Source organism: Anolis carolinensis, unplaced genomic scaffold (genome assembly GCF_035594765.1).
Source record: "Anolis carolinensis isolate JA03-04 unplaced genomic scaffold, rAnoCar3.1.pri scaffold_7, whole genome shotgun sequence".
NCBI classification, from domain to species: domain Eukaryota; kingdom Metazoa; phylum Chordata; class Lepidosauria; order Squamata; family Dactyloidae; genus Anolis; species Anolis carolinensis.
This window is the reverse complement of record NW_026943818.1, coordinates 40,487,446-40,502,118: the sequence shown is the minus strand read 5'-3', so window position 1 is coordinate 40,502,118 and position 14,673 is coordinate 40,487,446. Positions and strand designations below refer to the sequence as shown.

The following is a 14,673-nucleotide window of genomic DNA, read 5'->3' as shown; positions in this document are numbered from 1 at the left end:
CTGATGCAATCAGCAATGTGTCTGGATACTCCCCAGTTCCAGCCACACATCAAGGTCATCACAGCTTCTCAGCAATTAACTCTTTCCAGACTATGTTACACTCTGGATGATGCCATCAGTATGCAATACAGGCAAGACACAAATTTCATTTAAACACTACCTATACACAAATCCCACATTAACAATTTTAACACAAAAAAACTGAGAAAACATTTTACTGAAGGCAGTAACGTTTTACTGAAAGCAGTAATAATCAAGACAAACAGACTTGCAGACAATAGACACAGGACTCTCTGAGCAGACAGAACTCAACTGACAAAATCAGCAATGCACAGACACTTGTGTCTGGATACTCCCCAGTTCCAGCCGCACATCAAGCTCATCACAGCTTCTTAGTAATTAACTCTTTCCAGACTATAGCACACTCTGGATGATGCAATCAGTATGCAATACAGGCAAGACACAAATTTCATTTAAACACTACCTATACACAAATCCCACATTAACAATTTTAACACAAAAAAACTGAGAAAACATTTTACTGAAGGCAGTAACGTTTTACTGAAAGCAGTAATAATCAAGACAAACAGACTTGCAGACAATAGACACAGGACTCCCTCAGCAGACAGAACTCAACTGACGCAATCAGCAATGCACACACTTGTGTCTGGATACTCCCTGGTTCCAGCCACACATCAAGGACATCACAGCTTCTTAGTAATTAACTCTTGGTTAATGTCAAGGGCCAGACCACTCTTAAAACAGTTCACCCTAAGGGTCTCAATGAGTTCTACCTGCTTCTCCTGTGCTTGCCTGAGGAATCAAACCAGTAGCAGAACACCCATGTAGGAGAGTTTATGTGAGTATACATGCTCCTGTCTTCAATGCTTTTACTATACTTTGTAATTTGAAATTTCTATCCTGTACAAGTGTTTCTAGCCACTCGTATGTATTCCCTGTAGGTCCACTCCGTCATTGATAATGACACATTGAAATTAAATACTTGAAGAATGGAATTGAATACTAGGCATGTCCGATCGATGAAAAAAATGTTTCAATTCTCGTTTCTAAAGTAGGGGGCGCTGGCGCTTCGATATAGAAAATATTTCCGATTTTTTCACGCCAAAATTTCAGATATTTCCGAAAATTCGTAATGATTCTAAATGTTTCTAAAATGGCGGACGCGCATGCGCAATCGCTACACACCGGGCTTGTATGGCAATCTTCCATGTGGAAGAACGTTAGCCCCCACCTTTGCGTCCATCGTGGAAGCTTCTGATTGGCCAGGGAGCGGCAGCCAGTTAGGTTGCGCTAAGCTCCCAATCAAGGTAGGTTGCAGAAACAATTTTTTAAAAATATTTTTAAAAATATATTTTAAAAAAATGTTATGGGGGAAAAAAATTAACAAAACATTAAGAGACAATTAGAGAATGGGCCAACAATGGTTCGAATTACATTGCTGGTTGCGCTGTGAGACAATGTCTCGGAATGCGTATCAAAAATCGAGAACAATCCGAAATAATTCCGATATACGATTCAAAACGATTTTTTGGACATGTCTACTATATACAGTGAGTTCTACCTGCTTCTCCTGTGCTTGCCTGAGGAATCAAACCAGTAGCAGAGCACCCATGTAGGAGAGTTTATGGAGGAGAGTTTATGTGAATATGCATGCTTCTGTCTTCAATGCTTTTACTATACTTTGTAATTTGAAATGTTTATCCTGTACAAGTGTTATGGTTGAGCCTTCTGGCTCCGGTACTACGAGACGTGGTCGTAAGACTCCTCGAGAGTCAGACTCTTTTGAGGAGCGCGAAAGGAAGCGGCTCCGGGACTTATTTGCAGAACCAACAGATGAAGACTCATTTGAGGGTTTTACCGAGGGAATGGAGGAAGAGGTGGTTAGTTCAGAGGAGGATGACATGGAATGGACTCGTGTGAGGGAGGATTTGGGTGTCACCGGCAATGATAGCATGGGAGGCGACTGGCGGGTTGCAGAATCAGACCCATGGACGGGCTGGAGAGATGGAACGGGATCCACAGCTGGGGATGCTGTGGGGCGTAGTCAAAGGTGTTTTAGCTCTGATGAGGATGATGATGATGAGGCACCTGGAATTAGGATAGCAGCTGACAGCGATGAGGAGTTATGAACTGGCATAAAATGGGGTTTAGGATCAATGGCTAATTGCCTTGGGCAAGGTAATCTGGATGAACGCTTGGGCTCTTGTTGGGGAACTTCCTGAAGACGGGTGTGATTCGTTGCTGGATACGTAAGTTACCAAGGACACTGGGCATAGGCGGCGGGAGGAACTGTGTGGGGTTTTTCTGTGCAACTTGTGTTTAATCTTGATAGCTTGGACCTCCGTCGTCTTTTTGACGGACATTAATTACCTACTCTGGATTGACGCTGGACTGACTGACTGACTACGACCCTGGACTATCCCTTCTGTGGCTATCGGTGGAACCTGTGGACGTCTGCACTTGGCTTTCGACCTTGGACCGGATTGAGACCCATGCTGACCGTCGTTACCCTGATTGATGTGCCTGGACCCGGATTTCGCTCGTTGCACGGAGGAGTAAACAGCCGGAGTTACTCATCTGTAGCTTTTGAGTAGCAGAGAGGAATCTGCTGCCAGCTTTTGTGTTCATTTTGACCTCTGCTTTCCACCTTTTGTTTGTTTAAATTGTCAGGCTGAAGTAAGCACTTTTGCTTTAACCCGGATTAAATTCCTGTTTAATCCGGTTAATTCTTTGGAACCGTTTTAATTCAAACGGAACTGTTTTTTGTTACTTTACACACCAAAGACAAGTGTTTGCCTAGTCTTTTGTTTTCTACGGGCATTTCTCAGTTCTGTAACTTTAATAAACTGTGTTGTATCCTATTTGGTGGCGTTCTATCTATGACAACAAGTGTGCCTAGCCACTCGTATATATTCCTTGTAAGTCCACTCCGTCATTGATAATGACACATTGAAATTAAATACTTGAAGAATTGACTACTCTAGGTTCTCCATACCTGCATGGAGGAAGACCATACCACTTGAGGAAGACTACACAGTCGAAACCAGTCGTGGATGGTGACTAACCTTGGACTTGTTTAAAAAAGCGAGGGGACTCACCTCCACGCAGAGGGGCAGGTAGTTGTGGACGGTCAGCGGGATCTTGGTCTGCTCCCCCCGGATCACGCGGTACGGGAGGGCGAACTCGAGGAAAAAGGGCTTGAAGGTCCGCAGGCTGGCTTGTGGGGCCAGGCCCAGGCCGCTCTCCTCGGACAGCCCCACGGCTTCCGCCAGCCACGTGGTGATGGAGTCCGGCGCCTCCACCCGCAGCACCGCTTCTCCGGAGACCTCGCTTTCAAAAAGAGGGAGAGGGGAAGGGGCATGATGATTCACAAATGGGTTTTTCGGAGCCGGCAGAGACTGATGTTCCCCAACCCCGGGGCGGAAAAATCGGCCATTTATTTATTTATTTACAGTATTTATTTTCCGCCATTGTCGCCCTGAAGGGCGTGATTACAATGCACAAACACACGGCAAAAAGTTCAAGCCCTCCCATTACAGGTCATTGTTTTTCATAAGCCAGACAAAAATTCGTGTTGTATAGGTGGCCCATTTTTGTTCGCGGGACACGAATACGAAAATGAGACATGAATGAAACTACACAGAACTAACAGCAATTTCCACACGAATGCACACCACGAGTTGGGACTGCTCCCACAGCAAGAGGATTCTGGGAGAAGGTCACTTTTTGGATAGCGATGCCCCAAATCCACCGATCATCCATGACCCAGCATTACCTGACATTCAAACAACGCCAAAGCCAAGTCTCCGGGAAGAAAGTCCTTTTCCTCTTGTCTACTCTGCGGGGCGAGAAGAGACAACGGTTAGGGATCGAACGGCTCGCCCTTCTGAAACACACACTGTGTTGGTACGGCTGTCCCAGAAGCTCCAACTTTATTTTCTTGCTGCTAATATTTGCAATCATAGGACAAGCCACCTGTCCATCATTATTAAGTTTGGTTCCGCCCCTTGTTCAGGGTTCTGGGAGGGAAGGAGCCATTTTTAAGTCAGTCTCACTTAAGGAAGCTTAAGGACGTATAGGGGGCCAGGCTGTGGCGCAGGCTGGTAAGCAGCTGCTGCAATAAATTACTCATGAGTTCGAGGCCAGCCCGTGGCAGGGTGAGCACCCATCAATTAAAAATTAAAAATAGCCCCTGCTCGTTGCTGAACTAGCAACCCGAAAGATAGTTGCATCTATCAAGTAGGAAATAAGGTACCACTTATAAAAGTGGGGAGGCAAGTTTAACTAATTTACGACGTTGGAATGAGGAAGTGTCGTCAGAGTGGATGATGAAGCAGCTGCTCCCCCCGTGGCCAGAATCGAACATCCACTCAGGAGAAGGTTAAATTGCCTCTGCGTCTGTCTGTCTGTCTTTCTGTCTCTGTCTCAGTTCGATGTGTTTATGGGCACTGAATGTTTGCCCTATATGTATATAATAGACATGCCCAAAAAATCGTTTTGAATCGTATATCGGAATTATTTCGGATTGTTCTCGCTTTTTGATACGCATTCTGAGACATTGTCTCACAGCGCAACCAGCAATGTAATTCGAACCATTTTTGGCCCATTCTCTAATTGTCTCTTAGTGTTTCGTTAATCCCCCCCCCCCCCCCAGAATTTTTAAAATATATTTTTAAAAATATTTTAAAAATTTGTTTTTGTTTCTGCAACCTACCTTGAATGGGAGCTTAGCGCAGCCTAACATGGCTTCCGCTCCCCGGCCAATCAGAAGCTTCCACGATGGACGCAAAGGTGGGGGCTAACGTCCTCTGCATCCACATGGAAAATTGCCATACAAGCCCGGTGTGTAGCGATTGCGCATGTGCGTCCGCCATTTTAGAAACATTTAGAATCATTACGAATTTTCGGAAATATCCGAAATTTTGGGGTGAAAAAAATCGGAAATACTTTCTATATCAAAGCACCGGCGCCCCCTACTTTAGAAACGAGAATTGAAACATTTTTTTCATTGATCGGACATGCCTAGTATATAATGTGATCCGCCCCGAGTCCCCTTCGGGGTGAGAAAGAAGGGCGGAATATAAATGCTGCAAATAAATAAATAAATAAATAAATAGACCAGCTCGTCCTGTAGAAAAGCTTCATATCTCAATAACATTCGGGGATATAGAACATCCGAGAAAACAGAAACAGAATTTCCAGGGAAAAGGTCCTAAAGGCTCTGGCTAAGAGCTCACAGCCTCTCAGCCTGACAGTTCATAAGGGAAACAGCCCTAAAGTTTCCAAAGAAACCTCGGAGAGGGAACAGCACCACAAATCCACGCAACCCCAGCTGACACATCTGCAAGCCTTGGTTGGTAGGTCCACTCGATACCCAGACGCATTTGGAATCGGTAGTGGGTCCCACATCAGCTAGGCCCATATAATAGACAGCCTGGGAGAGCCGAGGATATAGAACATCTGGGGATATAGAACATCCGAGGAATCAGAAACAGAAATTCCAGGGGAAATGGTCCCAAAGGTTCTGGCTAAGAGGCCACAGCCTCTCAGCCTCACAGTTCCTGAAGGAAACAGCCCTAAAGTTTCCAAAGAAACCTCGGAGAGGGAACAGCACCACAGATCCACGCAACCCCAGCTGAAACATCTGCAAGCCTTGGTTGGTAGGTCCACTCGATACCCAGATGCATTTGGAGTCGGCAGTGGGTCCCACATCAGCTAGGCCCAGATAATAGACAGCCTGGGAGAGGTTATAAGGGGGTTTTCTTCTTACAGAGAAAGCACAGTTATCCAAAGCCAATTGTCTGTCCCCTGAGGACAAGATTGAAAAGTCAACAGTTTATTAAGGAAACCTTGAAGTGTTATTTAACTCCTTGAAGATTTATTATTTGTTCAATAATAAAGACTTTGTTATCTCATGAAAGACTCAAAGGACTATCCTTTTCAGGAAAATCTTCAAGAACCTCTCTTTGAGGTGCCCGGGCTTCCCGCTGGGCATAAAGTATCCGTCCTATACAAAGACAACAGCTACAGGCCCAGCGCGTGTGATTTATTTCTCTCTTCTCCTCCCTTATCAGTGTGTTTTCTTTCGCAAAGCCTCCCTCACTCTTAATCAAGGGAATGTTTTGAAAAGAGAAAGACGCCCTTGCAAGTCAGGAACACACACCGCCAGTAAGAAAGGGGCCAAAGTGGCTGTTTCCATCCCATGGCTCCTTGCCCCGACACCTGTCTGCCCCGTTAACCACCCCACGAATAAAGAAAGCGTCTCTACCTGGGCAGGGCTTTGGGATGAGGAGAAGCAACCACCAGAGTCCCGCTATGAGGTTGGAAAGCCGGCACGGCCTCGTCGGTGTACATTCCCCCGTGCTGCCGGTGATTCAAGCTGACAAAATCCGTCATGACCACCAGACCGGTCTCCTAAGCGACAAGCATGAGAAAATGGTCCTGTAAGCACCCAGGGCCAAAAATCCCCACGTAACCTGCAGAAGAAAAAATTGCAGGATACAGAGAAGACCGGGGCAGAAAGCCGTAACAAGTCCTGCGGGATCACTGGGTCAGAAATATTAAAAATTAATTAGGTATTTTTAATTACAAAAATGCGAGACAAGCACTGAAATGGACGCAATGACCAGCAAAAGTTGTAGTTCAATATAAGCAGGTGAGCCTGTAGCTTAATAGGCCACAGTTTGAGGTAGGCCTCATTACGAGAAGACCTCAATGTGAGAAGGCCTGGTGTGACAAGCTTCGGTGAGAGAAGCTCCAGTGTGAAGGCTGCTGTGTGTAAAGCGAAGCTGTTTATCTGCATGAGAAACTAGCCCAGTATGGCTTGTCAGTGTTAGTCAGCCTCAGTGAGAAAATGCCTCAGTGTGAAGTAGGCCTCAGTATGAAAAGGCCTAATGTGAGAAGCTTTGGTGTGTAAAACTCTAGTGTGAAGGCTGCTGTGTGTAAAAGCTACTGTGTGAAGCTCCTGTGTAAGTTCGGTGTGAGAGAAGGCTCTGTGAGAGCGAAGCTGTTTATCTGCATGAGAAACTAGCCCAGTGTGGTTTTTCAGTATTAGTCAGCCTCAGTGAAAGAATGCCTCAGTGTGAAAAGGCCTAGTGTGAGAAGCTTTGGTGTGTAAAGCTCTAGTGTGAAGGCTGCTGTGTGTAAAGCTACTGTGTGAAGCTCCTGTGTAAGTTCGGTGTGAGAGAAGGCTCTGTGAGAGCGAAGCTGTTTATCTGCATGAGAAACTAGCCCAGTGTGGTTTTTCAGTATTAGTCAGCCTCAGTGAAAGAATGCCTCAGTGTGAAAAGGCCTAGTGTGAGAAGCTTTGGTGTGTAAAGCTCCAGTGTGAAGGCTGCTGTTAAGCTATTGTGTGAAGCTCCTGTGTAAGTTCGGTGTGAGAGAAGGCTCTGTGAGAGCAAAGCTGTTTATCTGCATGAGAAACTACCCCTGGGTGGCTTGTCAATGTTAGTCGCCCTCAGTGAGAAGTAGGCCTCAGTGTGAAAAGGCCTAGTGTGAGAAGCTTTGGTGTGTAAAGCTCTAGTGTGAAGGCTGCTGTGTGTAAAAGCTACTGTGCACGCTCTGTGTGAGAGAAGCTGTTTATCTGCATGAGAAACTAGCCCAGTGTGGCTTGTCAGTGGTAGTCAGCCTCAGTGAGAAGTAGGCCTCGGTGTGAAAAGGCCTAGTGTGAGAAGCTTTGGTGTGTAAAGCTCTAGTGTGAAGGCTGCTGTGTGTAAAAGCTACTGTGTAAGCTCAGTGAGAGAGAAGCGGTTTATCTGCATGAGAAACTAGCCCAGTGTGGCTTGTCAGTGGTAGTCAGCCTCAGTGAGAGAATGCCTCAGTGTGAAGTAGGCCTCAGTATGAAAAGGCCTAGTGTGAGAAGCTTTGGTGTGTAAAACTCTAGTGTGAAGGCTGCTGTGTGTAAAAGCTATTGTGTAAGTTCTGTGACAGAGAAGCTGTTTATCTGCATGAGAAAGAAGCCCAATGTGGAAGCAAAGAAGGAAGTATAAAGAGCTTTATTTGTGTTATGGAAACCTTGTTCTTTTAAATAGTGCAACCATATTACTTTGCTACAAAGAAAACCCTCCTGTAATGAAGTACAAATTTTTGGTTTACAAACGTTATGTGTAATTGTGTGTTTTGCTTTAGAAGCAGTTGATGCTCTCAGCACTCAGAGGCTGGTTGCCATGGAGAAGTGGGCAGAGCCAACTGCCGTTTTGCTGAAGAAGTGCAGAGTTTAACAAAAAGAGCCAGTCTGTGCTCTGATGAGGCACAGGGAAGACTGATCCTAGGTTAAGGGGATCAGGGAGACTCAATTGGTCATTTTGAGTCAGTTTAAAATAAGTTTGGTGACTTATTTGATATAATCCGTGTCCTAGTAAGGAACGGAGAATCTGTGATAGCATATCACAGGGGTGACTGGTATAAAAGTAGCTGAGTTTAACTACCTTAGGTAAAAGAAGTAATATTTTAGAGAGTTGATTCATCTTATTCAGGTATTGTAACTGTTAATAAAGATACCTCGTGAGAAACATCATTGTAACCACTAAGCTTTGTGCCTGAATAAACTTGTTCTTGTTTTTCCAACATATATATTTTGAATCAAGTACGCTACCATCTAAAGTAAAGAAGTAAAAGAAGAAAGAAGTAAAAGTAACAGGTCTCCTCCCTGAGTCTTTGGTGGCTAGATCATTTCAATTGGTGGTTCCATCTTTCCAAATGGCAGTCATAATTAGTTCCATTACAAATTGGTGGCAAGTCCTCGTAATTAAGATCCTTTACAAATTTGGGGCAGCAGGTGGGATAAAAAGATGGCCTGAAAAAACCTCAGTCGTTATAACATTTTTGCACCTCCTAAGGAAGAGATCACATTGGTCTGCGTGTTTTTGTTCTTTTGATCCCTTTTGGCTACTCGTGCTGGGGTCCCGCTGCTGCTAATAAGTTACTCTGCTATACGTTTATGTCATTTGTTAAGAAGACCACTCTCCCAACACACTAACCCTAACCCAACCTTCCTTTCTGGGGTGTCTCGGGCTAAGAGCTAAAATATCTCCTCTGGAATCAATGCACACATACACAAAAATCGGTGGCAGACCAAGACTGCGGGACTTTCTGATAACAAAAAGACAGAGATTCCAAGGAAGGAGTTGGAGTCCCTTTGACAGGAAAAGGCCACTTCGCCAGGAGGGTTTGCTCTCTTGCCACCATGGTTTCGTTTGCGCAGTTTCCTCCCTTTGTCACCACTTTGCAAACAACTCCTGGAGAGGAAAGCGAATGGCCTCACCGTGAAGGCGAAGCGGGAATCCTTGGTGACGTCCCAGTGCCAGGGGAAGACGGAGGAGCGCCGGCGCCGCCCGTGCAAGGAGACCCCGGGCCACCAGAAGTGACCGTCCTCCTTGTTGGCCCCAAAGGCGTCCAACACGTCGTACTCGGCGAGTTCCTGGAAGATCTGTGCAGGGAGACAACGTGTGCTTGTGAGCAAGAGAGCGTGGTGCATGGACGGCAGAACAAAATTGTATGATTGTGCCTGCTCCTAATGTCAACGAGGAAGTGGATCATGGGACTTCTGGGCCTGTGAGTCAGCATGAGATTTTAAGTCCTGAAATTGACTTACAACTACAACACAGGGCACGGTCATTACATCTATCGTGTCACCAGAACAGTGGGTCCCGTCTCTGGTCGCACTCACAGCTCCAACTTTTTCCTCCACTCCAAACTCCAGGATCAGGTCCAGTCTGGGATCTGGGCCCATAACCAATTGTCAGAGTATTAGCAGCGCAGCAGTGGTTGGATGGAAGCAGTGGAGCGCAGAACGAAGAGACACTCAGAGACCTTGGTAAAACTATTTACAAGGTTTTCCTGTATGCAGCAGTCTAGGATCTGGGCCCATAACCAATTGTCAGAGTATTAGCAGCGCAGCAGTGGTTGGATGGAAGCAGTGGAGCGCAGAACGAAGAGACACTCAGAGACCTTGGTAAAACTATTTACAAGGTTTTCCTGTATGCAGCAGTCTAGGATCTGGGCCCATAACCAATTGTCAGAGTATTAGCAGCGCAGCAGTAGTTGGATGGAAGCAGTGGAGCGCAGAACGAAGAGACACTCAGAGACCTTGGTAAAACTATTTACAAAGTTTTACTGAATGCAGCAATAATCAACACAAACAGACTTGCAGACGACAGACAAACACAGGACTGCTCTGTTCTCCAACAGAACTTGACTCGAACTCTAAGCAGACAGAACTCAACTGAACTGAACTGAACTGATGCAATCGTTATGCACAAATACTTGTGTTTGGATACTCCCTAGTTCCAGCCACACATCAAGGTCATCCTAGCTTCTTGGCAATTAACTCTTTCCATACCATGGTACATTCTGGATGATGCAATCAGTTGCAATACAAGCATGGCACAAATTGCATTTAAACACTATCAATACACAAATCCTACATTAACTCTAGGCAGACAGAACTCAACTGAGCTGATGCAATCGTTATGCACAAACACTTGTATCTGGATACTCCCTAGTTCCAGCACAAATTGCATTTAAACACTATCAATACACAAATCCCACATTAACTCTAGGCAGACAGAACTCAACTGAGCTGATGCAATCGTTATGCACAAACACTTGTGTCTGGATACTCCCTAGTTCCAGCCATACATCAAGGTCATCATAGCTTCTTGGCCATTAACTCTTTCCACACTATGGTACATTCTGGATGATGCAATCAGTTGCAATACAAGCATGGCACAAATTGCATTTAAACACTATCAATACACAAATCCCACATTAACTCTAGGCAGACAGAACTCAACTGAGCTGATGCAATCGTTATGCACAAACACTTGTGTCTGGATACTCCCTAGTTCCAGCCATACATCAAGGTCATCATAGCTTCTTGGCCATTAACTCTTTCCACACTATGGTACATTCTGGATGATGCAATCAGTTGCAATACAAGCATGGCACAAATTGCATTTAAACACTATCAATACACTTCACTTCTTCACTTCTTCACTTGACTTTATTTCTGTCAGGATCTCCAATCCTTGACATCTCTGGTCAGCTGACAAAGAACAGATGCCAGCCATAAAGCAGGCCGGCCATAAAACATCAATTACCCTCTGGTATGTGAGAGTCCCTATATATGTGGCACAAAAGAAGGTTCTGGCATTCGGTACAATAAAAAACTTGTTGGAATCTACCCGCGTGTGTCTTGGTGCTTTCTTCGGAAGACGGACCCACAGCACAACTGGGAGAAGAGAACCCGACAATTTCTTAATTAGTCGCTCTCTCCACCAGAGTGCTCCGAGCGACTTACAATTTAAAATATCATTCCACAGTATAAAAAAAATTCACAAATCCCACATTAACATATCACAGGTTTCCAAGAAAACGGGTGAGCACAGAAACTACCGAGCCACCAAGTTCAGTCTGCAAAAGCTCGTGATCTTCATGCTCTCTGCGTATCTGACCGACTTCTTTCACAGTCTCCCAGACCCATGTCGGCAAGAAGAGGCCACTTACTGTCGCAGAGTTCAGCTGGAAGCCCGGTTTGAGGAGGTACACGCTTTTGTCCACGGCAGCCAGGCAGACGCAGCTCCCCTTGGTTGCCCGCACCTTGATGGCCACCGAGTCGCCCGGCCTGGTCTCGTTTGCTGAAAATGCCACCGACACCTGGCGTTGAACAGGACAAGAGGGAGAAGAAGCAGCAGCAGCAGTACTATCGCTCCCCTACCCTTTCGGGTGCCTGAAGGAAGGGTCCGGAAGCGGCCAGGGGCTGCCCCTACCTGATTCTCAAAGGAGGGCTGGACGGCGAACTGGAGGCTATCGGAGACCCCTTCGCCGTTCTCCCGGACGTAGTAGGCCAGCAGGCGGCCCAGCGGAGCCATATTGGGGGTGACCCGGAAGTGTAGGGTGGCCATGCAGGTCTCTGGAGCCAGGGTCGGAGGGGTCGGGGCTAAAGGGACATGGGACGAGAGGTTTGAGTGTCCACAAACAAGAAGCCACGTCCACTAACCTTGCAGACATGCCGCTCCCTATTCTCTTATATGCGGACGATATGATGCTACTTTCTCTCTCTTGTGTGGGGTTAAGATGGCCCGGGGCTGTGGCGCAGATGGGAGAGCAATGAGTCACTGACCAGGAGGTCATAAGTTCGAGGCCCGCTCGGAGCTATGTTTGTTTGTCTTTGTCCTGTGTTAAAAAGGCATTGAATGTTTGCCTAATATGTGTCATCCGCCCTGAGTCCCCTTCGGGGTGAGAAAGAAGGGCGGAATATAAATGATGTAAATAATAAATACTAAGAACCCTGGAATCATACTGTAAAACTAAACAACGGACAGTTGACTACTCCAAATCTAAAGTCATGGGGTTCGTCTGTTGGAGGCAAGTATGAATGCTGCAATGAGCCAGAATGAAAAGGAACAACCAGAAATATTGTATATCCACAAACCTTAGGAAATAACATATATAACATAACATAAACATAAACAACAACAAAACAACAATGATAATCATAATCTATAGGCATGTCCGATCGATGAAAAAAATGTTTCAATTCTCGTTTCTAAAGTAGGGGGCGGTGGCGCTTCGATATAGAAAGTATTTCTGATTTTTTCACCCCAAAATTTCGGATATTTCCGAAAATTCGTAATGATTCTAAATGTTTCTAAAATGGCAGACGCGCATGCGCAATCGCTACACACCGGGCTTGTATGGCAATCTCCCATGTGGACGCAGAGGACGTTAGCCCCCACCTTTGCGTCCATCGTGGAAGCTTCTGATTGGCCGGGGAGCGGCAGCCATGTTAGGCTGCGCTAAGCTCCCATTCAAGGTAGGTTGCAGAAACAAAACAAAAATTAAAATATTTTAAAAAATATATTTTAAAAAAAAATTGGGGGGGGGGGAATTAACGAAACATTAAGAGACAATTAGAGAATGGGCCAAAAATGGTTCGAATTACATTGCTGGTTGCGCTGTGAGACAATGTCTTGGAATGCGTATCAAAAAGCGAGAACAATCCAAAATAATTCCGATATACGATTCAAAACGATTTTTTGGACATGTCTACTAACTACCACCAATTCTTCAAGACTTTATTTCCCATACCAACAGACTACGCCACAGCAACACGTAGCCGGGCACTTGTAAAAATGTCAATGCTTTCGAAACTAACAAGTTTTACAAAGAGTGCCTCCTTTGTGGAGAGGCGGCCATCTTTTGTACAGCAACCCCCGTGGATTAATATCAAAGCCCATGCCTGCAAGGTGAGTGACGCGAATGCTCCGGCTGCCCGAGGGCGGGGTCCTGGGGGCGTCCCGGTGGCTCCTCCCCCGAGTCCAGTTCCCAGGCTGCATCCCCGACAGGACGATGTTTCCCCGCGAAACCACTTCGTAGTGGAGCGTGAAGTTACACGGACAGGTGGATTTCACCGCCACACGGGCTTCTTCTCCCACCTAGGAGGAGGAGGAGAAATGTCAGAGATGTATTGATTGATTGATTGATTGACAGCATGTCTATTCCGCCCTTTCTTCTCAGGGCGGATCACAGGACATACATAAGAGGCAAACATTCAATGCTATTTATACACTGATTAAATAGACAATTGTACATAGATAGAGGTATATACGAGGGCTGAATGAACAATAATGCCTCCACCTTCGTAACTCCTTCCCCACTAAATTCTGTCGCTTGCGTCCTCAACAAGCCGGTTAGCCCTTACTGCAGCTGCGCAGTGTTGCCAAATCGCTGCGTTGCCAGCCACCCCCCCCCCCCCCCCATTGTTGGAAACAAGTGGGACGCAAGTGGCAGAGTTTTGTGGGGAAGGAGTTGCCAAGCTCATTCAAAGCTATGATAAGTGCCTAGATTTGAATGGCGACTATGTTGAGAAGTGGTATTTGGGTGTGGCATTCAACTGCATATGGCAAAGGTTTTATCCTATACTTTTTGAGGACGCAAGCGGCAGAGTTTTGTGGGGAAGGAGTTGCCAAGCTCATTCAAAGCTATGATAAGTGCCTAGATTTGAATGGCGACTATGTTGAGAAGTGGTATTTGGGTGTGGCATTCAACTGCATATGGCAAAGGTTTTATCCTATACTTTTTGAGGACGCAAGCGGCAGAGTTTTGTGGGGAAGGAGTTGCCAAGCTCATTCAAAGCTATGATAAGTGCCTAGATTTGAATGGCGACTATGTTGAGAAGTGGTATTTGGGTGTGGCATTCAACTGCATATGGCAAAGGTTTTATCCTATACTTTTTGAGGACGCAAGCGGCAGAGTTTTGTGGGGAAGGAGTTGCCAAGCTCATTCAAAGCTATGATAAGTGCCTAGATTTGAATGGCGACTATGTTGAGAAGTGGTATTTGGGTGTGGCATTCAACTGCATATGGCAAAGGTTTTATCCTATACTTTTTGAGGACGCAAGCGGCAGAGTTTTGTGGGGAAGGAGTTGCCAAGCTCATTCAAAGCTATGATAAGTGCCTAAATTTGAATGGCGACTATGTTGAGAAGTGGTATTTGGGTGTGGCTTTCAACTGTATATGGTAAATACTTTCTCCTATACAGCAAAGTCTCACTTATCCAACACTCACTTATCCAATGTTATTTTATCCAACGCATTTTTGTAGTCAATGTTTTCAAAACATCGTGATATTTTGGTGCTAAATTCGTAAATAC

General features: G+C 45.6%; 1 protein-coding gene across 2 annotated transcripts in view; it reads right to left on the bottom strand.

Moving 5' to 3' along the window:
* Positions 1 to 14,673, bottom strand: part of cpamd8 (C3 and PZP like alpha-2-macroglobulin domain containing 8) — an 81,662-nt gene that overhangs the window by 37,169 nt on the left and 29,820 nt on the right. For both annotated transcript variants that reach the window (XM_062960001.1, XM_062960002.1), the window contains 7 exons: positions 13,262 to 13,457; positions 11,790 to 11,959; positions 11,527 to 11,676; positions 9,284 to 9,448; positions 6,290 to 6,435; positions 3,797 to 3,859; positions 3,120 to 3,351 (listed from right to left, as the gene is read on the bottom strand). In XM_062960001.1, coding sequence (XP_062816071.1) covers positions 3,120 to 3,351; positions 3,797 to 3,859; positions 6,290 to 6,435; positions 9,284 to 9,448; positions 11,527 to 11,676; positions 11,790 to 11,959; positions 13,262 to 13,457 — 1,122 coding nt within the window. The remainder of the gene's footprint in view (positions 1 to 3,119; positions 3,352 to 3,796; positions 3,860 to 6,289; positions 6,436 to 9,283; positions 9,449 to 11,526; positions 11,677 to 11,789; positions 11,960 to 13,261; positions 13,458 to 14,673) is intronic.